The sequence below is a fragment of the Castor canadensis genome, chromosome 16 (genome assembly GCF_047511655.1).
Source record: "Castor canadensis chromosome 16, mCasCan1.hap1v2, whole genome shotgun sequence".
NCBI lineage: Eukaryota > Metazoa > Chordata > Mammalia > Rodentia > Castoridae > Castor > Castor canadensis.
This window is the reverse complement of record NC_133401.1, coordinates 29,010,545-29,036,173: the sequence shown is the minus strand read 5'-3', so window position 1 is coordinate 29,036,173 and position 25,629 is coordinate 29,010,545. Positions and strand designations below refer to the sequence as shown.

Genomic DNA, 25,629 nt, shown 5'->3' with positions numbered 1-25,629 from the left:
AGTAGGTATAGGTAAGAACTTTCTCAACAGAACCCCAGCAGCAACTAAGAGATAGCATAGATAAATGGGACCTCATAAAACTTAAAAGCTTCTGTTCATCAAAAGAAATGGTCTCTAAATTGAAGAGAACACCCACAGAGTGGGAGAAAATATTTGCCAGCTACACATCAGACACAGGACTGATAACCAGAATATACAGGGAACTCAAAAAACTAAATTCTCCTAAAACTAATGAACCAATAAAGAAATGGGCAAGTGAACTAAACAGAGCTTTCTCAAAAGAAGAAATTCAAATGGCCAAAAAAACACATGAAAATATGTTCACCATCTCTAGCAATAAAGGAAATGCAAATTAAAACCACACTAAGATTCCACCTCACCCCTGTTAGAATAGCCATCATTAGCAACACCACTAACAATAGGTGTTGGCGAGGATGCAGGGAAAAAGGAACCCTCTTACACTGTTGGTGGGAATGTAAACTAGTACAACCACTCTGGAAAAAATTTGGAGGCTACTTAAAAAGCTAGACATTGATCTACCATTTGATCCAGCAATACCACTCTTGGGGATATACCCAAAAGACTGTGACACAGGTTACTCCAGAGGCACCTGCACACCCATGTTTATTGCAGCACTATTCACAATAGCCAAGTTATGGAAGCAGCCAAGATGCCCCACTACTGATGAATGGATCCAGAAAATGTAGTATCTATACACAATGAAATTTTATGCAGCCACGAAGAAGAACAAAATGTTATCATTCGCTGGTAAATGGATGGAATTGGAGAACATCATTCTGAGTGAGGTTAGCCTGGCCCAAAAGACCAAAAGTCATATGTTCTCCCTCATATGTGGACATTAGATCAAGGGCAAACACAACAATGAGATTGGACTTTGAGCACATGATAAAAGCGAGAGCACACAAGGGAGGGGTGAGGATAGGTAAGACACCTAAAAAACTAGCTAGCATTTGTTGCTCTTAATGCAGAGAAACTAAAGCAGATACCTTAAAAGCAACTGAGGCCAATAGGAAAAGGGGACCAGGAACTAGAGAAAAGGTTAGATCAAAAAGAATTAACCTAGAAGGTAACACACACACACAGGAAATTAATGTGAGTCAACTCCTTGTAGAGCTGTCCTTATCTCAACTAGCAAAAACCCTTGTTCTTTCCTATTATTGCTTATACTCTCTCTTCAACAAAATTAGAGATAAGGGCAAAATAGTTTCTGCCAGGTAACGAGGGGGTGGGAGGGAGAGGGAGGGGGCGGAGTGGGTGGTAAGGGAGGGGGTGGGGACAGGGGGGAGAAATGACCCCAGCATTGTATGCACATATGAATAATAAAACAATAATAAAAAAACAGCCTTGGGTTTTACCTCTTTATGGGATAAAATGACTTTATCAAGATATAATTAATATACTCTATAATCCCACCATTTAAAGATTATACTCTATTAATAAAAGTTGTGCAATCAATAGCAAATCACTTTTACAATATATTTATCAACTGAAAGGAAAACACCAATCCTTTGAGAAGTCATTCTCCATTCACACCTACCCCACCCAGGTCTTATGAAACCACTAATGTGCTTTCTCTTTCTATGGACTTGCTGATTCTGTGCACATCCTGTAAAGGGAATTGTATACGAGGTGGCATTTTGTTCTTCACTGCTTTCATTTAGCACAATATATTCCAGATTCATATATGTGTCACTGCAGTCTTTTTTATGGTTAAATAATATTGCACTATATGTAGAGGGAAGTTACAATGAATTCAGGACAGAAACACTAAGATTGAATACTAGACAACATCATCTTAAGTTAGCCAGGTTTAGAAAGACAAAGATCGCACGTTTTCTGTCACATGTGGATGATACAATATAAATAAGTATCTATAAATATATCATACATATACTTATGTATGATAGATATATACATATATATCACATATTCATATAACTATATACTTCGCATGTTTCCAAAAGTGGGACTGTAATAGGAAACAGAGGTGGAAAAGAATAAAATGATAAAGAGTGAATAATAATGGACAAGACACAGTGAAATGCATGAAAACTTAATACAGAGTAGGAGAAAAGGTTGAAGAAGAGTAGTGGCGGGGTTGACTGATCTAATGCAATGTATTTACAGGTAAAATACAGAGAAAGTACCCACTGAAAAGCACTCACTCACCTAAACAATGAAGGACAGGAATGTACAACAGGTCATGTTTAGGGGACAGAGAGGGTAAACAAAGAAGGTTAAGGAGGATGGGTATGGCTGATGCACATCCTAAACAAGTATGATTGTGGAAGTCACTTTAAGTCACCTTAAGAAGGGGAATGACATGGGAGGGAGAATAACTGAGGGAACGAACCAAACCAGGGCATAATATACATTTATTGATGGAAATGTCACAGTGAAACCTCCCTTTTAACTACCATATACTAATAAAAATGTTTAAAAAGTAAAGATTAGAAAAAATACATGTCCTGTAATAGAAAAGCAATAAGTCACAAGGAGAGACTAATTGATAAAATTATATGTGAGGCCCTTTCTGGGCAACACAGAACTCAGACCCAAGTTTCCATCTCAGTCCAACCTCCTTGGTTGGAGGACCTTGTGAAACTCACCCGACCTCTGCAAGGTTTATTGTCAGGCATATGAGAGAGTATATGGTGTTTCCTCATCAGAATGGGTATGGGAATTTGTCTACACAGCCCAGTGAAACATCTAGCCCATGCTTGTCACATAGTGGCACCACATACCTTGGAGAGGATGGAATCATTACAGTAACAGAGAAAATAGCTACTAGTCAGGAGCCAACAAGGCAGAGTCCTCTATTTATTCTCTTGTCCTTCGTCCTTCACCTCATTCTCCTTCCTCTCTCCATCTCTCTCCCACTCTCTCTTCCTTTCTTTTCTCTGATTTTACCATAACTCTATTCTTTAATGTCTCCTGGCTTCCCTAAATTCCCCAATGACCACATGTCTCCATAGCATTCAGCCTGCCTCCCTGACATGTATGTGCTCTTTCTCTCTCCTCTTCTCCTTTCTGCTCTCTCCCCATTCTTATTTCCCCATGCAGAAGAGATTAGCTATCTCAGAAAAATTTTTGGTGGTACTGGAATTGGAACTCAGAGCCTCGTGCTTGGTAGGCATGCACTCTACCACATGAATCACTCCTGTCTAATGATTTTGTCATCCTATCTTTTCAGACAATACCCATGTAGTATGTTTTTGTGTCCCCCTCCCCTATCCCTCTGGATCCCTTCCTGTTCCAAACAGTCTGCCTTCTACTTTCATGTCTTTTTACAAACATTATACATTCCATATATGAGAAAAAGCATGCCATACTTGTCTTTCTGAGCCTGGCTTGTTCAGCTGAACATCATGATTTCCAGTTCCATCCATTTACCTGCAAATGACAATCTCATTCATCTTTATAGGTCAATACTACTCCGTGATATTATATATACCTAATATCAAATTTTCTTTATTCATCAGTTCATGGGCATCTAGGCTGATTCTGTAGCTTTACTATTGTGAATAGGGCTGAAGTAATGGTGTGCAGGTGTGTCTCTTTTATGTTGACTTAAATTTCTTCGAATATATGCTCAGGAGTGGTGTAGTAGGGTCATAACATAGGTCTATTGTCAGTGTTTTGAGGAAGCTCCATCCACACTGATTTCCACAGTGACTACAATAATTTACATTCCTTGGTGTTTCTATTTCAAGGAAGAGACCAGTCTTTCATATGATGAATTATTAGGTTTATGGAATTAAACACCCTAGAGATCAGATGTATGGGGCAATGCACAAGAACTGATTCCAGGGCTCCATTGTCCAGCTTAAATCCAGAGTCTGCTTCCTGTTACCTACTTGACCTTGTGCCCCAGTTTATTCATCCAAGAAATGAGGAGGTCTAATGGTTATGAGTTTTAAGAGCATCATCAGGCAAAGTACTACAGGTGGCCTGGATGCAGAGGTTGAACGAGAATAAATGTTTGCTGATACAGGTTTATTACTGTGTCAATGAACTTCTTGAATGATGCCCTGAACTTCTTGTCCATACTTCTTGTATCTCTGCATGGATTTACCTAGGATAGAATTTTAAACAAGTGAATCCTTGGGGTCAAGGCACACATGTATTTTCCCAACTGCATCCTGTGACATTCTCTCCTCTCTTCCAACAAATCTCATGCTTCCCAACCCAGCTCCAATGCACCCTCTGGGGTGAAGCTAACCACCTGCAGGGATTTCTCAGGGTGCTGTAATGAGGCAAGGTGCAGTGATGTGGGAGGCGAACTTTTGATTGTTAGAGGTGGAGAAAGTTTCTTGATGCTCACAGCTGCAAGGTTTTGGCCAAGTCAATTAACCTCTAGCTCCTACAGTCTGGGATTGTGGAGATGGTGTTATCACCTCCCTTGTCATGCAGGTGTGTCCCCCCGGATTGACCCCACCAGGCACCAACGGACAGCTTGATCTGAAGTGGGGATTCATCCTCCCAGCGAGTTGGGGTGAGGGCCTTGGATGCACAACGGAACCCAGTGAGGCACAGGAACCAGCAAGTGGAGGGGAGCACTGCTCATCAGACTTGTGAGAACACAGGTTCAAATTCACGCCTGCCCCAGGAAGCAGAAGGGGAGACTGACCACCTCCCAATGGTACACCCCAGTAGCTGCCTTCTTTTTTGGGTGAAACCGTGCCTCTCAGGTTCAGGGAGCAGGATGGAAGTACTGTGCTGTGTGAGAATATGTGAAAATGCGAGCTGAGTCTCAGTCCAGCAGTGAAGTGAGTGAGGAGTTCCCTCCCACTCTGTGTCTGTCTGGCAGTCTGGTAACAGGAGGAGATTCGTGAAAATCAGAGTAAAAACACTCCCTTGGAGTATATGATTAATAACTTTAAAAAGGGATTTAATGGAAACTACGAAGTTAACTCCTAACAAGGTTGACGTCCTTTGTAAAGTAGATTGGCCTGCTTTTGGTGTAGGATGGCCCCTGGAAGGGTCACTAGATAAAAGTGTGATTATTGAAGTTTAAAGAGTAATTGTAAAACAAATAAACAAATAAAAACCCCTAACACCCAGGAGAATGGGAAAAGTCAAGAGGCTAAAACTGGTCTTCAAAAACCAGACTCTGTTGTTTATTTAAATTCAGGTAGCAATTTATTGGGCAGACTGAAGGAGGAATGAGGCTCAGCACTAACTGGACTCTTACAAAAATTAGCATATAAAGGATGGACTTGCACTGATACATAAGATCTGATCTGACTTAAAAGGAATGTTGCAAAAGGATTGAGAATGTAGAGAGGGGAAGTGAAGGAATGGAAACAAAATTGGGATGAGGTCTTCATGGATAATGTAAGGAGAGAGAAAGAGAGACAGAGAAAAAGGAAAAAGGAGAGAGGGGGAGAAAGAGAAAAAGTAAAATGTCATGAAATGTTTAGAGACAAAAAAAGGATGAAAGGTTTAATACACTCCTTCTATTGAGTTTTATGTGTTGAAAATAAAAAACAATTTAATATTATTAAAATATGCCAGAAATACTGAACTTCCTAGCACCTTTACTTCTAGGGAGCATAAATGGAGAGAACCTACCTAAATAAGTGAGGGAAAAAAAGGAGTAACTTTGACTGTTGCTGGTAAAAAAACAAACAAAACAAAACTGTTTCAAAAAGTTGATGCAGTAAGATTGGTCTGTTATTGAGACAGTCATGAGATGATTATTCTTCCCTTGCTAAAGGCTGGTCAGATTATGCTTCCATCTAGTGGTGTGCTCACAGTGTGTCTGTATGTGTAAGCATCTTCAAAATGGTTCTTAAAATGCTGCTAGAAGGTTAATATGATACTCAAGGTGACAAACAATAGGGTATTTATTTTAAAGATCTCAATTATAAACTGAGTAGGCCTTTTACACATAAATATGTAAACATCTTGAGAACAGTTCTTATTATAGAGTCAATGTAAAAATTATTACTCTGTTCTGCTGCTACTTTTTAAGAAAACAGGTTATCAAACTTATTTCAATCAGGTATCACTTAGATGCAGGCATTCAGGGGTTAACATTCCAGCTCAGACATGAGGAGGAAAAAAAAGAAGAAGAAAAGGGGGGCCACAGCCTGCAGTAGGACTCTTGGAATTTGGGTAATTAAAGAAATGACCTTCACATGTTTCATTCTGCCATAAATACAAAATAAAATTAAATTCTCTCTTATAATATATGGGTCAATTAACAAATGGGCTTTCTATAAATTGCTTTTATACAAAAATAATTTCAGTGTTGCTTTCTTTCTTGTGTTTTCATACAAATATAAGGGTCTAAATTAAAGTATTTTATGATTCATTTTCAACAAGTAACAAAAATAAATAAAAGGTATTAAGGATATGTTTTTTTAAAAAATAAAAGGTTAAAAAAAACTTTTAGATAAAAGAAAAGATAAAGACATGCTCACCCTAAGGGTACATATTAAGTTGTCACAAAGATATAAATGCTTTTGTAAATGATTAAGTGAACTAAAATCTAAGAGTTCCATTAAAGGTTTTGTAAGGTCAAAATTTAATGTACTGATGTTAAATTAAAACTTAATTCTCTAAGCTCATAACAACAAGGCTATCTTTAAAATATTGTATTGTTCTTAATAACATTTACAAAAAAGGTCTTAAAATTTTTTTCATGATAACTATCAGAAATTTTTTGTGCTGCAAGTTAATCCACAATTTTGTCAAGACAACAAGAGTTTACTAAAACAAAAACAAAAAAAAAATAACAAGAGACAGATGAGGACAGGGAATACTGCTTCACTGATATATGGGTTAAGACAAATTTACTTATGTAAATTTCACCCTCCAGATAAAATAAAATAAAAGAAAAACTCAAAAAGGAACACTACACTGAAAGTCAAGACCTCAGTTTTTATTGTACTCAACACAGCACAGGTGTTAATACTACTCCTTCCACATATGGAGGGAATTTTTGCCCTGGGATGCCCAAATTGGGCTTGTTATTTTGGGGGCTCCATTGACTACAGGTTGGTGGGATCCTGTTGTATGTCATGAGCCATATGTTAATGTCAACAATCTGGGATGTGATCCCTTATCAACATCTGAGCCATGATTCTTGGCCACTATGTTTCCCAACTTCACATTTAGTTCCCATAAATATTTACCTGTATTCTCTGGTGATTTTTGTCAGGGTTTTAACTACTAAGGTAACTGAGTTATGTTCATTTAGGAGTTGGTTTATGTTGGAGTTAACAATAAGAACAGCCATGTTAAGACCAGACCCCCTCCCCCATGCAGATGGCTTACCTTTATCTCCCTGGATAGATGCCAAGGACAGTTGGGCAGACAGTGACCTAACTACAACTTATCTTTCTTGGTTGCCCAGCAGCAATATCCCTTAGTGACCTTCCTGGTATTTTTCCACTAGCCCCCTATATCTATCCCAAGCCTCTATATGGCAATGGGTGCTACCTCTCTTGCTGGAGTCTCCATCCACAGGGCTCCTGCCTAAACAATAAACCCTGTACTGGTGTTTGAGCCATCTCTCTGCCTTTTCCATGCCTCTTATTTTCTAACAGTTTATATAAAACTTTTAGATGACCTCATGGTTAAACAACTGTTGTCTTGGATGATTCTAATACAGTTGGTACCTATATGTGTCTGTGACTGGGCTATTTGGGTTTACTAAATCTGTTCTTTCCTCCTACAACTGATAAAAATCTAAGGTTTTACTTCAAGAACAACTAAACTAATATGTATATATAACCCCTATAGGGTTGTGATGCTGCTGCTGATTCCTTTATATTAAAATATTTATGTTTTTCAAATATATCAAACCTTCTAAAATATAAAATTTAGATAAACACAGTAACAGAAAGTGGTACTGATATACTGTCCTGTTAGTTGCTAAAATTGTCCATCAAAATTTTAACCATGACTCTTAAGTTTTTGTCATTACAATTTTGATCCTTCTGGGGCATTTACAATGAAATCCATAAAAATGACTCTAATAACTACTTACTTTACTTTTTAGACATCTGCTTTTGTTAGATTTTATTTTGTATTGTCCTTGTATAGAAGCGCACTTCCTAAGAGCTACTCCTTCTAAGCCTCTTTGTTGCTTAAATTTGGCCAAAAGTGTCTATTTGGCACTGAATCCCACCTGATCTGTTTGATATTTCCCCCCTGAGGTGAGACCAAGACCAATCAAACAAACAAAATCCAGAAAAGAGTAAATCCTGACAATGAAAAAAATGACTAATCAAGAAAAGACTAATCAGTCTACAGCTCTACCACCCTGAACGCGCCAATCTCGAATGATCTTGGAAGCTAAGCAGGGTCAGGCCTGGCTAGTGCTTGGATGGAAGACAGATCTTTAGAAGAAACTGCTCAGAGCAAGCATTTTGGAGACAAAGGTAGTGTGCTACCAAATTTCAAATGCAGTCACTGGTGCTAGATCTCTCAAAAATAACCAAGGCCGAGAGGATTAAAGAAGTGGTTCTAACCATGTGTGACTACCTGGCACTGAAGCCCTTCCACACACAAACTCATATTTTTAGACAGGGTCTTCTACTTAAATAGAGACAAAATAACTATTTTTACTGGTTCTAAATATGTCCTTTGATACTCGAAAATGGTTGTTTTAACTTTTTTTCAAACAACGCGTTTTCTTGAACATATCTACTGATAATATATTGTTGCCATGGTAATTCTACACAATTTAAAAAAAGAAACATTGTCTAGAAAAAAAATGTCCACCCATTAAAACCCCATTGGAGATTCCCTTTTGTTGTTATCTTGCCTACTACTACCACTGCAGTTAAAGTAGCAGTGATTGCTCCTTGGATCCACCACAGTTGAGTCAAGACAGCTTCTCTCCAGTGGGAGTGCATCCCTTATTCAGCTTCACCATGCAGGATCACCCTCTGGAACCCGAGCACCCTCCCTCAGCAGGACTCTGATTCCCAGGAAACAACAGGGGACCAAGAGCAATGGGACAACAGCCGTACTCTTGTCACCCACTGAAAGCTGACTATTTATGTACGGCAGAAGCTTGAGGAGTCCACTCTCCAAAAGGACAAATGGGGTATTTTTTTCACATCAGTTATTTCACTGTAGTGTATTGTCACCCCTTGTCTGTATCTGTAGCTGTAGTTCTTTGCCATAGGCTAGGTAGAAACTTCCCCTGCTGATCTCATGGTGAAAGGTTTTTATTTGCTCTCTTCTATCTCTTTTGAGCAGGATGCATAATTACTATTTATTACTACTGATCTGGTTTAACAGAGGGCTAGATATGCAGCGCTCCTTCACAAGGGGAAAGCTGCCCAAACTGCACCCATGGCACGTGTAACCCTGTAAATTTCTCTGTACTTAAGCCATCTGATTAAACATGGGAAAAGTACTTAGTATAAAAATAGATAAAAAGGGTCTTGACCGTGAGAGTCTGATACACCTCAAATTAGTAACTGTTACCCATGATAGTTCCTCATACCAAGTTTTTCATTCCTTTTATAAGAGATGAAAAGTAAATTTTCCATCTCTGCCAAAGCTAAAAACTTGTTCCTCTCACTGGCTGAGTCTATAGCCCTGACACTTCATGCTATGTTTGTTGGGGGACCAACATGGGAGACCATTTGGCTTAGGAAAAAGATGACAAATGGCCTCCTGAGTAAATCATCCAGTACTATGGTCCTGCCACCTGGGCAAAAGACAGTCCTAGGGCTATTGCACCCCAATATACATGCTCAATCGCATCATCAGCCTACAAGCTGTTGGTAAAATTAACAACAAGAGCCCTCAATTTTATGACAAAGCAAAGCACCAAGATGCATAATGCCAGCTATCAAAAAAGCTAGGCTTTAGACTATTTGCTTGCTTCTGAGGGAGAAAAAGGTTTATAAAAAAAATTTAACCTAAACAACTGATACTTACAAATTAATGATTAAAATAAGTATAAAAGGGATCACAGACAAAACAAGAAACTTTCCCATGTCCCTGTCCAGACTTGGAGAGAATGGGATCCCAGGGGCCTGTTGAAAGGATGGTTTTCTGCCTTAGGTGGATTCAAAACCCTGATGGAGCAATGGGCCTAATTCTAAAAACCTGCTTAATATTGCCCTATGTGGTTCCCCTGGTGTGTGGTTTATCAAAACTATTATGAACGCCATTGTAAAAGAAAAATGGCCACACATGTAATAATGCTATAAAAATACAAATCCCTAAATAAAGATGATGATCTTTGACCCTAAGTGTGTCCGAGCATCAAAGGGGGGAATAATGTAGCAGGGAGGAGGATCAGAAGAAAACATACTACTCCTGAGTCCTGAAAAAAGTAGCAGGTTGTAGGGATAGCATAGCAGAGAGATAAAACCTGAGAAATATGAACATGAGGAAGGTCATGTAGCACTAGGATGAAGTAGCCAACAAAATTAAATATAACCATATATGGATTAGACCTTGCTTTTTGCTTCTATAACCTGCTTGCAAGGTTATATAAGGTGAGACCCCTTTGTTCTCAGGGCTGAGCCTTTGGACATGAGACAGCTGAGTCTGTGCTGGCACAATAAAACATTGCTTCCTGCTAATTGCCTCAAGAGTCCTATATCTCAACTAGCAAACTCCCACATTTCTTGGGGGCTCATTGTACGGATTGTGGAGATAGTGCGTTATCTTCTAGAGACTGAATAAGGAGCGATTTAGAAAAGAACAGGTGTCAACCAAGACCAAGATGAAGCCATGGGAGAAATCTGAAGATGCCATTTCCCAATGCCCCACCAGGGCCCTCTAGTCTTTGGTCCAGGGGATTGCAGGTCAACTTGTCCCCTGTGTTCCCCCATGGAGCTGCTGGAACTAAGTTAACCTGAATGTGCCACCGAGAACAGAAAGATGCTTAGCCAATGAACATTCAGGACGGAACCTCTTCCTGGTTTGGGCTTGCGCTTGGGGTGGGACTTCCGGTCTCCTCCTGTGGCGCTGTTGTGTCTCATCTGGGTTCTGTGCAGCTTTTCTGACTGGAGGAACGTGGAATCAGGATCAGGATTATGCAAGTGGAAATGCAAGGACGTGGCGGGATTCGGTTGTCCACAGTGCACCGCGGCTTCTCCTACGGACATTTGTAGTGATGGCCTTGACGTGTTACTTCCATAGCCTCTGAACAGCATGGCGACCTCTGCGGGGAAGAACGTGCGCCAGGTAAATACCGTATGTTTCCGCCAAACTGACCTCAGGCCACCCGAGTGATAGGTCACGGTTTGGGGCTCCTCATTGAGTCTCTACACTCCAGTCTTTTTGTCCTGGTCACATGGTGATATGGTTCGGGCGTCTCTGCACTCAAATGCTCTACCACTTTTACGTATACCCAATTTTTTTTTTTTTTTCTGAAGTTCTTCGGGTTCGAACTCAGGCCTCGCTTTCAAGGCAGGGACGCTACTGTTTGAGCCAGGCCTCGAGCCCGCTGCGTCCAGATTTCTTAAGCTGGTGAATGAGTTTGGGGAGGCTCCTCCACCAAACTCCCAGTGATGGCAGCGTTGATCCCCGTGTTGTTCTTAAGCACGAGGTGGACAGACAGACATCATCTAAACTCAGAGACTGGAATCCGAACTCGGCAGAGTCGCATAGTGGTCAGGAAAGGGAGGTGAATTGAAGTTCAAAATAGGACTCCCGGGTGTGGTGATGGGCACCGTAAACATGGTGTGCAGATGTGAACACTGCAGCCTGTGGGACAGGACAGTCCGGTAGGGTGTCTTCATGGTGCCACGGGTGATTCACGTGTGGATGCTGATGTCTGGGTGTAACTGAGCAACGCGATGCTGAAGCCAAGATCTTTGCTTTTTTGCTGCACTTCAGACTCACCAGTTTTGTGGTGAGCCTTGGTGTATCTGGGGTCTTTTAAGAGGTGTATTAGTTGCTTAGGGCACAGTGGTCATAAGCTACTGTGAATGAGTCTGAAGAGGAAGACCACTCAGGCTAGACAAAGAATGAGAATTATTGGCGGGACAAAATCTGTAACTAGAGAGCGGACACGAATGGCACAATGGGTGGTATAGGGCCAAGGATGTTTTCAGATCCATTGGTGGCTCTTGGAGCCTGAGGATGAAGCAAGAAGAGAGTCAGGGAGGAAGGCTTTTAGACTAGGTTGTGAGGCTGATTGTGGCGTTGGGGACTGGCAGTGCACTGGGATCATTTAGATCATATTTCTATTTTCTTTGTAGTCTGGATACCTGCTGTTGAATTACATATAGGTACAACAGTGATGTCCCTAGGAGGTGGGAGTGGGTAGGAGTGCCTGTGGATGTGGGGCATTGTGAAGTAATAACGAGGGCTTAAGAAATGTGGAGGAGTCCTGTGGAATAGTGTCCTTAGGGTCCTGGAATTGAGTATATGAATAAAGGGTGCCATAACATATTGCAGGTGAGTCTGGATTCCCCAGGAGTGCCTTTGTGAGACTCCTCTGAGTTTGGATACCAGGCTGTTAATTTAGATGATGTCTGTTCATCTCCTTGATAGTGTAGAACAACACAGCGATCAGTGCTACCATTAGCTGACAGCAAGCATCTGTGGCAGTGGAGTCTGTTATGCCCTGTGGGGTAGAGAGTTTGACATGAGGGAGAGCAGGGGATGGATGAGTGGGGCAGTGAACTTGGAGTCCTGGGAGAGAAGGTGAACATAGATTAAACTTCCTAATAGAGGCAACACTACCTTTCCACAGCCAGAGTGTTGGTCTGGTAACATCCCCCCGATCCATAACTATGAGATAGCTGTTACTTCTAAATAGACTTGAACTCTCTACCCAGTCTTCTTGATAACCTTGTCTGCTAGTGGAGGAGCCTGAATTTGAGGGTGGAGCTGCCCTTTATGATTCTGTTACTGTAAGCCTGTTAAAGACTTGAAACTGTAGCCATACAGATATCCTCAGGACCAGTCTAGAGGGCAGTATCTCCACCTAGCCTTGGGTTGTCTCTCCTGTTCCTAATTTATCCTCTGAAGTGCCCCAGTGCCAAACCAGCTCTTCAGTCAACAGTACATGAAAATCTGTACATAGTGTTCATTTGCCTTCCAGATAGGAGACATGCAGACTGTCTCAGTGAGTCTATGCATGATGTGTCCTTTTGAATCAGTAGCATTTACAAACAGCTGAAATCATGATATCTGCACAACACAACAGTTATAGAGAGTCCTGCTCCACCTGTAGTGTCTGATGCCAGCTACCATGCTGAGGGACCTAGCTTGGGATTTGGTCTCATAGTCAGGGACCCATAATATCACTGCACCTGAGGATAGGACCTTGTGAGGTAACTGCCACTGTCACTAAATTTTATGTCCTTTGTTGCTAATGGTAGAGACCCAAAATATGAGGAAATCAATTTAAACCCAAGTGTTTTTAGTGCTGGTATGTGTTCCTGGCAGCAGGACCACTGTGTGTAAATCCTGTTGAGGGAGTTGGGAGCATGTTGGTGAGTAGAGGCATTTTACCTTTATTCTAAGTGTGCCAGTAGCCATGGTACATTGTGAACAGAAGAGGTACCTTGTCTCCTTTAGGCTTTTCAAAGTTTTCCAAAAGCTGCTCCCAGTTAAAAGAAGGCAGATGGTGACACTGAAGTATAGGGAAACTCTCCTGTGCTGTGTCTCAGAGCATTTCAGGGTCAGCATTTAGGACTGAGGTTCAGCTAATTCCATGATCTAGGCCTCCTGGCTGCAGTGTGGACTGAGCCTGTGGAGGTCCTTTTGGTTTTCCCCTGTCAACTTGTGCCCCTAAACATGTGATTGGCACTGAGTGGAGGATGTTCTAGTGCCTCACTCACCCTGACCTCACACACTGTCTCTGGGTTATGTCTGGGACTCCTGCCACTGTTTCAGCCCTTGAGCCTAGGGATTCTGAAACAACCTGAGTGTAAAGGTGCAATTCCTTGGAACTAGTGGAATAGGGTGAAAAGTTATCCCAGGCACAGATGTCAGAATGTACAAATGCAGTGAGGAGGATGAACTGTTTCCAGGACTGTAGGATGTTGTTCACATAGGAGCTGTACACATGGGTGTGGCACAATGGCTCTATAGAAAACTAAGATTTTCTTGAGGAGATGATGGGAGCAATGGGCAGTTGGCACAGAGGAGGAAGTGGATGTGACCCATGTCTTAGCAGGTTCCCTGTGAGTAAAACATGGAGAACAGATTGTGAGGTGTGAATGAGGTAATAGGAAGATTAGGGAGGAGGCTGCTACCAAGATCCAGGTAATGTTTGATTATGGTTTGAGCACTATGGTTGGGGAAGAATTGGGAAATGTGTGAATCTAGGATCTCTATATTAATTAGGGGGCAAAGTTTAAAAAATTTCATTTAAATATCTTAATGGATTTATTTTAAGTTCTATCGTCCAACAACAATTCACTCTGTAAAAGAGAGTAAGTGTACCATTGGTCTGGGTTAATGAAGTTGGTTTTATATACAGAGAATGACTAAAGAGATCAAAGACAGAACAAGAAAAAAGCAGATTGTAAATCCCAATGTTGCTTTCCTTGAAGATGAAAAAGGTAGGCAGAAAAGGACAATAGCTGATTTGTTAATATCAGAGTATTTCAGGTTACTTTTCATTTTCTTTGTTTATTTGTTTGTTTGTTTTCTCTTGGTTGTGCTGGGGTTTGAACTGCATTTATTACTTGAACCACACCTCCATCTCAGGTTGCTTCTTTTTCTTTTTTTCCTGTATTCATTTATTCAGATGTGCATACAATGTTTGGGCCATTCTCAGGTTGCTTCTCCATGTTGAGATTAAGTTCATTTTCCTGTCTGGAGAAACTGGCCTTTTTAGGAAATTGTACTAACCTACATTTGCTGATTTTGAGGATAAAGGAAGGGTGAATGTTAAGGGTGAATCTAAGATTTTGAATTTTTACCAATTGAGAAAACAATGTCTGTTGTAGGAACAATTTTAGTGGAGATATCAAGATATTTGGATTTTCACCATCTAAAGAGTGTTAATGTTTGAAGGAAGCATCACTAGAAACCTGAAGAGGGCAGATGTCTATAGAGGTGTGAAACTCTTGAGAAAATTCCTGATGGAGACATGGGAACGGTGGTGACCAGTGTCTGTCTTGTGGTATATCTGTAACTTGGTCGATTGCAGTATGAATGGGGAATCTAATCATGAGATGATTGTGTCATGAAAGATTAGGCTGAACTGGGTCTGAAATATACCACCTAGGTGGGGTGGAGCCCATCTAAAAACAGGTGTGGGAGAGAAGAGGTCATGAGAACATCCTAGCTGTCAATATGGTCTTGTAGGCTATCAGAACATTCAAACGATTAGGATTGAGGCCTAGAATAATTGCTGTGAGTTGGCACGTCAATCACAGATAGTCCTTTTATTCACTCAGGTATAGGCGTGGTGAGGATGTTGTGACTGGTGAGAGATATCAAGTGCAGCATTAGTAGTGAGGGCCACCAGGAATGTAAGGATCAAGTTCTTAGTGGCAAAGGTGCATGATCATTGTAACTTTCAGAGTAGTGTGTTGCCTCTAACAGTGGGCACAACTGTGTCCTATTTGTGACAACCACAGTATGGACACTTTATGCCTAGATGAACAGGGAGGGCGAGAGGTACCTACATTATGGAGCCAGAGGGTAGAAATAGCTGGGGAGCGTGTGTGTGACACCTGAGGTCCAAAAAGTGATGTGCACCTAGAGGGAGCATATGAAATGCTGATCCTGTGGACTTGCTGTAGGTGACATGAAGCTGAAAGGTGAGCCCACATTAGGGCTCACTACTCATTACTAAGTAGTAATGTCTGGAGGACACTTGTGCAATTGACTCATGTGAATGGATATTGCCCTGTATGCCAATTCCATAGTTAGATTGTGTCACCCTCATCAACTGCATTAGTGGTGTTGGAGGAAAGAGTGATCAAATATGCATAGAGGAGAGACTGCCTCAGGAGCACTGGCATGTAGTATCTTCTCTGAGGTAGTGATGGTGACACATGGGGTAAACATCTGATGGATATTGGGGAATGGGTTGGTTCAACATGGAATCACTTTTAGGAGAGAAGCTGATCATGGACATTCTGTTCTAACCATGGCAGGCCTGTGTAACCTTAGAAAATGTGATCATTTTCTTTTCCCAGGAGTAGTAGTTTTGTAGTGCAGCTCAATTTGCGCTTATAACTTCCATAGGTAAAGCGTGACATTCACCCATACTCTGGTTTTGCTCATATGCTTTTCCCCATAAGCAACTTGCCTCTTCAGTGCTAGTTGTTGGGGTGGTTAATGTACACATTTTATTAGTGGGTATGCTGTAGTTGCTACAGCTGAGCCCTGTGCACTTCCCTGAGGTGCCTAATCGATGGTGCTATAATGAGAACAAGCACAGATTCAGGAGAAAGATGTGTGGCATCTTAACTTAATAGGTCTTGCTTCAGTCACCTGCACCCAGTGTGGCTGGTTAGGTGTATAGGCCTAGTTGTGCCCCCTTCTTCCTGACTTTTCATACAGCTGTTTGTTTAAGGATCACCAGGCATTGCCATGATTAATCTACATGGGCCATGGGCTAATCTACCAGACTTCCTTCCAGTCTTCTTTGTAATACTGTTTTTTCTTACCTCTTGTTTCTTTTATGTAGAGTTCCCAGGGGCCACTCCATAGGGAGATGGTTTATATACCTGTCCTGAACTGTGCAAATGAGATGCTGGAAAAATCCTGATTGCTTTCTCAGGTTGACATGGAAAGATGACCTCAGAAATTTTCAGTCCAGTTGAGGGGCATGGTCTAAGGTCCAGACCTCCTGGCCCCAGGGTTGACTGACTCTGTTGAGGCCTTTTTGTTCATCTGCCTGTCATTCAACACAGAGTTTCTTGTCTGCAAAAGAGCTTGAGCCTCTCAATATGTGACTGGCACTGAGTGGAGGATGTTCTAGTCCCTCACTACCCCTGATCTCCTACACTATCTCTAGATTATGTTTGGAACTTCTCTGCCACTCTTTCAGCCCTTGAGCCTAGGAACTCTGAAAAATCTTACATCCAATGTTGTAATTCCAGGCACACTGTATAAGGTACAGTAGCCTGCATTGCTTACAATGAGTGGAATGTTGAGTAAAGGTCATCCCAGGCATAGGTGTCAGAATGCAAATGCAGGGAGGTGTGTCTGAACTGTTTCTGGGGACTACAAGGTGTGTTTTTCATGGGAATTGTAAATGTGAGTATAGCACGTGGGCCTGGAATGGCTCTGTACAAGTTAAGATTTTCTTGTGAAGATGTGGGAACAATGGGAGGTTGGGACAGAGAAGGAAAGAGATCTGACTCCACCGACTTCTTAAAGGTTTCCTGTGACTAAGGCAAAGAAAACAGACTGTGGTGTGTGAGTGAGGTAATAGGAAAATTAGTGTCCTCCAAATGTCCATCCAGGTAATGTTTGCTGGTGTGTGGAGCAGTGTAGGTGCTGAATAATTGGAAAATGTAGGTGGATTCTGGATCTCTTGATTAACTGGTGTCAAGGAACAAACTTAGAATGATTTCATTAAACTTCTCATTTCCAGCAACACTTCATTCCATAAAATAAAATAGGTGTACCATTGGACTGGATTGAAGAAATTTTCTTTATATACAGAGAATGATTAAAGAAGGCAAAAACAGCAAAAAGCAGATTGGCTATCCCAAGCTGCTTTCCAAGTAAGAAGAATGGGGAAACCGAAACAAAAAAGGACTGTGGGTGATTTGTTATCTCAGGGTATTTCAAGTTGCTTTCTCTTCTTCATGTTTTTTTTTCCCTCTTTGGTAATACTGGTGCCTCTAGTATTTGAAGCACATCTCCATCTCAGGTTTTTTCTTTATGTAGGGATTAACTTCAAAATCGTTTCCAAAGATACTGGCATTTTAGGAAAATTGTGCTAACCCCAGATTTTCTGATTTTAAGGGTAAAGAAAAAAAGTGAATGTTAAGGGTGATGGTAAGATTTCTGGATTTGTTAGGAGTTGAGAAGAGAAAGTCTGTTGTAGGAACAATTTTAGTGAAGATATCAACAAATTGAAGTTAACCATGTTGAAAGTATGAATCTTTCAGAAAGCATTAATAGAAACACGAAGAGAGCAGGTGTACATGCACACGTACTCTGGAGAAAATTCCTGATGAAGACATGCAAAAGCTGGTAGCCATGGTATGCCTTGGAGTGCACCTATGCCTTTGTTGATTGCAGTACAGAAGGGTAATTGTAACCACAGGATGATTGTGCTCTTACCAACCTTGAAAGATGAGGCTGATCTGGGTTTCAAGTATAACACCTGGGTGGAGATGGTGTCCATCACAAAAACAGCCATTTGAGAGATGGTCTGACAGGTTACCAATGCTTCTAAAGGATGAAGGCCTTGAGATGGAATCAGAGGCCTAGAATAACTGCTGCAGGTTGACACTTTAACCACAGATGGTTCTTTTATTCACTCAGCTACAGTTTTGGTAAAATTTTCTTATAACCCTTGAGGTGTCTGAGAAGTTTCAGATTGCCTAAATTTGGGGTACCAAGTCATTACCTAGGAGAACCACTTGCCTCTGTGGAAGGCGAGTGGGACAAGGTTTGGAATGAAGGATAGCAGGTGAGGATGTTGTGACTGGTGAGAGACGTCAAGTAAACCATTAGTGGTATGGACCATGGGAGTCAGGGAATCAATGACAGTTCTTAACGGCAAAAGTAGGAGCACAGTCATCATAGCCTTCAGAGTACTCCATAGGTAGCTTCAGAGAGTGTGTGCAACTGTGTCCAGTTTGCACCCACCACTCTGGATAGGGTGCACTGAGGTGTATAAGGAGGGCAGAGAAGTACCCATATTGTTGGACTAGAGGGTAGAAATAGGTGAGGATTATGTGTGTGAGAGTTATGGACTAAATTGTGATATGCACTTGGAGGGAGCATGGGAAATGCTGGTCCTGTGGACTTACTGTTGATGACATGAAGATGAAAGGTGAGCCCATATATGGTTAACAATACCATGTGGAGGACATTTGTGCAATTGACTGACATGAGTGGATACAGCTCAGTATGCCCATTCCAGGAGTTAGATTGTGTCTGCCTGCTCACGTCCAACCGGTGATGTTGGAGGAAACAGTGATCAAATATGCATAGAGGAGAGACTCCATCTCAGGAGGTTGGCACCTGATAGCCTCTCTGAGGTGGTGAGGGTGACACATGGGGTGCCAGAGGAGGGATGTAGAGCAATGGGTTATGTCAACCTGGATCATTCCTAGGAGAGAAGCTCATCATAGGTCCTTTGTCCTAACCATGGCAGGCCTGTGGGACCTTTGAGGATGTCAGCATCTCCTTCTACCAGGAGGAATGGGTGTTCCTTAATGCAGCTCAGAGGCGCTTGTACCTCCATGTGATGCTGGAGAACTTTGCACTTGTAACCTCTGTAGGTAAGTCCGTCACACTCATCCAAACTCTGGTCTTTGCTCATCTTCTTTTTCCCAGAAGCAGATGTCTCTTCAATGCTAGGTGTTGGGCTGTGTTAACTTACCCACTTTTTTTCTGTGGGTGTGTTGTGGTTGCTACAGCTGAGCTGTGTGCATTTCCCTGAGCTCCCTAACAGCTGCTATTGTAATGAGTACAAGTACCAATTTGGCGGGAGAGTGTTTAACAGTCCTTAATAAGTCTTGTCTCGCTCACTTACTCCATGACTGGATACCTGCTTAGGTCCATATTTCTTATTATGCCTCTTTTTCCTGACATTTCATTACAGCTGTCTGCATGATTATCACCAGGCGTTGCTGGTCACTTGACCATTGTATTGTTCTGTCAGACCTCTTTTTAGTTGTCTTTGTTACATTGGTGTTTTCCTCCCTTCTCTTGAGTACTGAGTTACCCAGGGCCACTGCTGATATGTTACATACCCTATTATCTGTAGGTAGTTGTTTTGCATACCTCTCCTAAACTGTGTGAGTTGGGTGCTGGAAAAATCCTGGTAGCTACATTGGATAGACACAGAAAGATGGTCTGAGAAATGTTCGGTCCTGATAGAGGTCATAACATCTGGGCTGTTTCTATTTAATAATGAAAGTCTCTTAGGTCTTTAGTGTTCTTCATGCAATGCACTCTGCCCTCTACACTGTCTCCAAGAGAGGCCTACACCTATTATGTTTTGAGATGAGAACATACCCTTCAATATTGCCCATTTGTAGTTCGAGCTTTTTGGACAGTGTGCCTCAGGCTGTCTTTTCTAAATTTAGGTCTTTTTAAAAATTAACATAGTTATACTGGCGTGAGTTGTGACATTTACTAAAGTGGTTTAGTATATCTTAGTTAAATTCACCACTATCCCCATCTTTCTCTTTCAATTCTCCCCCTTTTTGCGGAGCCATTTCAACAGTTCTCACTGTTTTACTTTAAAAAGTTTTTATTATCCAGTTGTTGTACTGGGGGCATACTGTGATATCTGCAAAAGTGCATATTCAGACAGTCTTTTATATACCATGCACTTGTCACCACCTGATGGGATTTTTATTGAATAAGATTGTGTGGAAAGCTGAGCAATGGTTGCTCATGCCTGTGATCATAGCTATTCAGGAGGCAGATATCAGGAGGAACAGAATTCATAACTACCCCAGGCAAATAGTTCACAAGACCCTGTCTTGGAAAAAATGAACAAAAAAAAGGGCTGCTGGAGTGCTGAAGGTGTAGGCCCTGAATTCAAGCTCCAGTACCGAAAAAAGAAAAAGAAAAAACAAACAACAACAGAAGAAGAAAATCAAGATTGTGCTGTGATTTGGGGCATTTTCCTTGTACTTCATGGAGTGGCATTACCTGAACGTGTTTTACCACTCATCCCTGTCCTCCATGTCACCTCCTTTCCATGCTATTTGCAAGCCAGTTGTGTGAAGCAAACTCTTGGGCAAATTGAGTCCTGCTTCCATTTTCTGAAAACATTCCTATAGTGTAGGATGTGTACATCAGTGATACAGTGCATTTTTTGCCACTCACAAGCCCTGGGCTTCTCTCAGTAAGTCCATAATAAATAAAAAGCTTACAACCCTTGTAATATTATGGCTTGGCCCTGCTCCCACCAGTGTCTACATGCATTTCATTGTGCTTTCTCTGCTTTTAGGTTGTGTACATAGAGTAGATGATAAGGAGGCATCGATGCCCACTGTTTGTCTGGAAGAGGTGTCACACTTGAGGACTCCAATGGCATGTCCATCCACTGAGAAGTTTCACCCCTGTGACATCTGTACCTTTGTCTTGAAAGACATTTTACACATGGCTGCTCCACTTGTGCAGAAGCTGTACATGACTAGAGAATGTGCAATCCTAGTCCAGAAGCATCACACTGCAGAGAATCCTTTGAAGTGGGACATGGACAGGAAATCATTTCAGAAGAGCTGTGAATTATTTGTGTCCAGGAAATTGTTTAATTGTAATGAGATTTGGAGGTATTTCCCAGCTGTTTTTGACCTTTTGAAACCCCACGTCATTTGTAATGATGAGAAGCCAAATGAAGCTGAATTAGAGGAGACCTTTAACAATGGAAAAAGTTGTTCCAGATTGGTTAACAGCAACAAGGCTTCCAGCCATAAAAATGTGGTTTTTTATAACCTGGCACTCCACAATGCAAAAAAGCTTTATGAGAATAGGAAGCATGAGAAAAACTTACATGATGTCGACTCACTTGGTCAGCACCAGAGAGTTCACACTGGAGAAAGGCCTTATGAGTGTAGAGAATGTAGGAAATCCTTTAAGGAAAGAAGGGCCCTTATTGTACACCATAGAGTTCACACTGGAGAAAGGCCTTATGAGTGTAGAGATTGTGCAAAATCTTTTACGCAAAGAATTTCCCTTATTGTACATCAGAGAGTCCACACTGGAGAAAGGCCTTATGAGTGTACAGACTGTGGAAAATTTTTTACGCAACTGCATGTACTTAAAGAACACAGGAAAGTTCACACTGGAGAAAGTCCTTTTGAGTGTAGAGAATGTAGGAAATCCTTTAAGACAAGAATTGCCTTTATTGTACACCAGAGAGACCACACTGGAGAAAGGCCTTATGAGTGTAGAGATTGTGGGAAATCCTTTAAGGAAAGCAAGGCTCTTGTTGCACACAAGAGAGTTCACACAGGAGAAAGGCCTTACGAGTGTAGAGAATGTGGGAAATCTTTTAAGTACATAAGTGATATAAATAAACACCGGAAAATCCACACTGGAGAAAGGCCTTATGAGTGTAGAGATTGTGGGATTTCTTTTAAGGAAAGACATGACCTTGTCATACACAAGACAGTGCACACTGGAAAAAGGGCTCATGAGTGTAGAGTATGTGGGAAATCCTTTAAGCGAGGACGTGACCTTACTGAACACCAGAGAGTCCACAGTGGAGAAAGGCCTTATGAATGTAGAGAATGTGGGAAATCCTTTAAGGGAAGATCTGCTCTTAGAAGTCATCAGAGAGTTCACTCTGCAGAAAGGCCTTATGTGTGTACAGAATGTGGAAAATCTTTTAAACATGTAAGTGTTGTAACTGTACACCGTAAAGTCCACACTGGAGAAAGGCCTTATGCGTGCAGAGAATGTGAGAAATCTTTTAAGCGAAGAAGTGAACTTACTGCACACCAGAGAGTCCACAGTGGAGAAAGGCCTTATAAATGTAGAGAATGTGGAAAATCCTTTAAGGGAAGATCTGCTCTTTCAAGTCATCAGAGAGTTCACTCTGGACAAGGCCTTGTAAATGTGGAGAATGTGGAGAATCCTTTCTGAACATAGGTACCCTTTTGGTACACCTGAGAGTGCACACAGACACAGGTTTATTGAGTGTGCACACAGACACAGGTTTATTGAGTGTGGACAATGAGGAAAATTCCTGAAACAGGGTCCCTTAATTTATACTAGAAAGTCCACAGCGGACAAAGGCCTAGTGAGTGAAGGATATGGGAATGTGTTTGAGCACACAATCAGTCTTATTCATCACCAGAAATCTCTCAGTGAGGAAAACCCTGTTATGATTTTGAGTTGTGCATATGTATTTTGAAAAGTAACTTGAATTGTTTTTCCCCAACCCAGAGTCAAGCAGTCTTCTACACAGTTCACTTGTCACACGCTGGCAATATTTTACTGAATAGGGTTTTGTGGGGATTTTGGCAGATTTTTATGGCTTCTCATGGATGATAGTACCATGAAATTGCTCATTGTGTTAATGATCACCTGAAGATCCACACTGAAGAAACACCTTATGAGTGTAAAGAATGTGTGAAATCCTTTAAATATAGAAATTCCCTTATTATATACCAGAAAGTCTACACTGGAGAAAAGCCTTATGATTGTAGACAATGTGGGCAATACTGTCTGGTGGCCCTTACTGTACACCAGAGAGGCCACACTGCAGTAAGGCCTTAGGAGTTTGTACATTTGATTAGCATTATAAGAGTTGTTCTTCAGGTTCTGGACTCTACAAGGCTTTGACCAGAAGGAAATCATTTCTGCACTATTTTAGAGATGCCATTTACTTCTACCACCATGAACTTCAGGGGAAAAAACAAAACATAACAAAAAACTACCATGACATGCTAAGGCAAGGAAGATATGTGTGCTTCTGTTGCAAATTCTGTGGGCAACTTTATTTGGTTTGCTGTGTGATCTTGCCATGTAACAATACCTGTATGACCAAATGTACTCAGTTCTGATTAACTAGAGGTTTGCAAGGAAGGCTTAGCTTCTTGGACGATTTTGGTGTCTTATGATACTTGTAGTTGGTATTTTTACCATCAAGTCTCTAATTGGTAACTGTCTGCCTGAGATTGCTAGGGTTTGTGCAGTAATAAAGGCATTATTTTTTTGCATCTGCGTTTAGTCTTGCTTGTTCTGTTATCTGAAATAGGTCACATTACATAGAATTCATATCTGTGTATGTGAGATGATGGAGAGTTGTTTGGAACCCTCAGTTCTTTGTACCTCAGTAGGTAGTGTATAATGGCTGATGATAGTTTCTGAGAGAGGTTTGGTTAATGTGGATGACTGCCAAAGACCACCCAGAAAATAAAAGAACACTTTCTACTCCTATTGTGTGACCTGGAAGCTTGCATATTTTATGAGATCATAGTTCATCTGAGGAGTGGTCACTTTTTAGGTCAGCATTTATTGTGTCTGAATAGTATGAATTTATGCGTTATGTCTTACATCAGATGTCACATAATCCCAAGCAATCTGAAAAAGATTATTTCTCAAGATTACAGAAACATCTGTATAGTCTATGGTCCATAATTCCACCAAGTAATGATAGTACAACTCTACAGACCAAGCCATGTGCACATGGGCCTTTGAAGGACATTATGGAACTAACCTATACCACCAAGCATGAGGATGCAAATAGTGTACTCAACATGGGATTGCTGAACATGCAGTCATGATCAAGGATACACAGTGTGAGGGTAAAGTCCTAGCAGGGGTAGGTTGTCTCCAGCACTCAGCAGCTTCTCATAGGGACATCTGTTATGACGTCTTTTTTTTAAGCCTCACCATGGTTGCTGACACCTTGTTGGCCTCCTCCTAGAGCAATCTGGATCAGGTAAATTCAGCATTTTTCCACCAGACTGCCCTCAACCCATCTGAGTGGTTGAACCAATTTTTAGCTCCTGATTGAGCCACTACACTCATTCCTTCTGTCCAGAGTTTGGGGAACATGAGTACATCTATGTACGCTCAATGCTTGACTACTGACCTAAGCTTCCTCTTCTCCCCCCACCACACACACCTTTTTTTATTTTTTGAGGTACTGGGGCATTGAACTGGGGCTTGATGCTGCATGGCAGGCTTTCTTATCACTTGAATCAGGCCTCCAGTTCATGGAGTCCTGATTTCTTAAGCGACTAAGCTGAGGTTGTAGGGGGTCCTCCATCCCTAATGTTGTTCCCAACTGATAGTTGCACTAATCTATATGTTGTTTTGCAGCAGAAGATGGACAGTCAGACATCATCTAAACTCAGAGCCAGGAATCCAAATATAGTGTTATCTCATGCTCATGAAAGGGAGGTGAACTGGGAGTTAATCTCCAACCCATGGGTGTAGGTGATGGGCACCATGGCCTATGTGGCTATGGAATCGTGTGGGGACAGGACTATCTGGTAGGGTTGTGATCATGGTGCCCATGGGTGACATACATGATGTGGATGTTGATGTCTGGGTGTAACCAAGCAGTGTGATGCTGAGCCTTGACCTTTGGTTTTTCGTGTACTTAAGACTCACCCATTTTGTGGGCAAAATAGGCATGTTTTAGTACAGCAAACAGGCAGGTTTATGGCAAGTTGTCATTAGAAATGGTGAATTGGACTAAAAGAGAGAAACACTTGGGCTAATGTGAGCATGAGAATTACTGGAGAAAGTTTGTTACTAGTATGGGGTCATAAGTAGTACTATAGGTGATTGGGGCCAATGATGTTTGAGGTCCATATGTGGTTCTTGGAGGCTAAGATTGAAGCAAAGACAGAGTTGGACTGTGGCAGGAAGGCAGGGAGGGGGAAGAGAGATTAATGACTGCTACAGTAAAACAAAGAAAAACTGGAGTTGGGCAATGTTACCTGGAGACCAGAGAATGGTCACTCCCTCCAGAGTTTAAAGCAACCAATGGAATAACGTGATTATGTATGACACAAGCTATTACTTTCCCCTCCCATTTCTGTA

At 41.4% G+C, this 25,629-nt stretch overlaps 1 protein-coding gene across 6 annotated transcripts in view; it reads left to right on the top strand.

Moving 5' to 3' along the window:
• Positions 1–25,629, top strand: part of LOC109678995 (uncharacterized) — a 79,322-nt gene that overhangs the window by 28,097 nt on the left and 25,596 nt on the right. The window contains exons 1-3 of one of the 6 annotated variants that reach the window (XM_074058444.1): positions 8,232–11,190; positions 19,262–19,388; positions 21,074–23,792. In XM_074058444.1, coding sequence (XP_073914545.1) covers positions 11,158–11,190; positions 19,262–19,388; positions 21,074–22,713 — 1,800 coding nt within the window. In that variant the 5' untranslated portion in view covers positions 8,232–11,157 and the 3' untranslated portion in view covers positions 22,714–23,792. Of the gene's footprint in view, positions 1–8,231; positions 11,191–19,261; positions 19,389–21,073; positions 23,793–25,629 lie in introns of those variants that run through there. The other 5 variants (XM_074058445.1, XM_074058446.1, XM_074058450.1 and 2 more) reach the window with 5 other exon arrangements.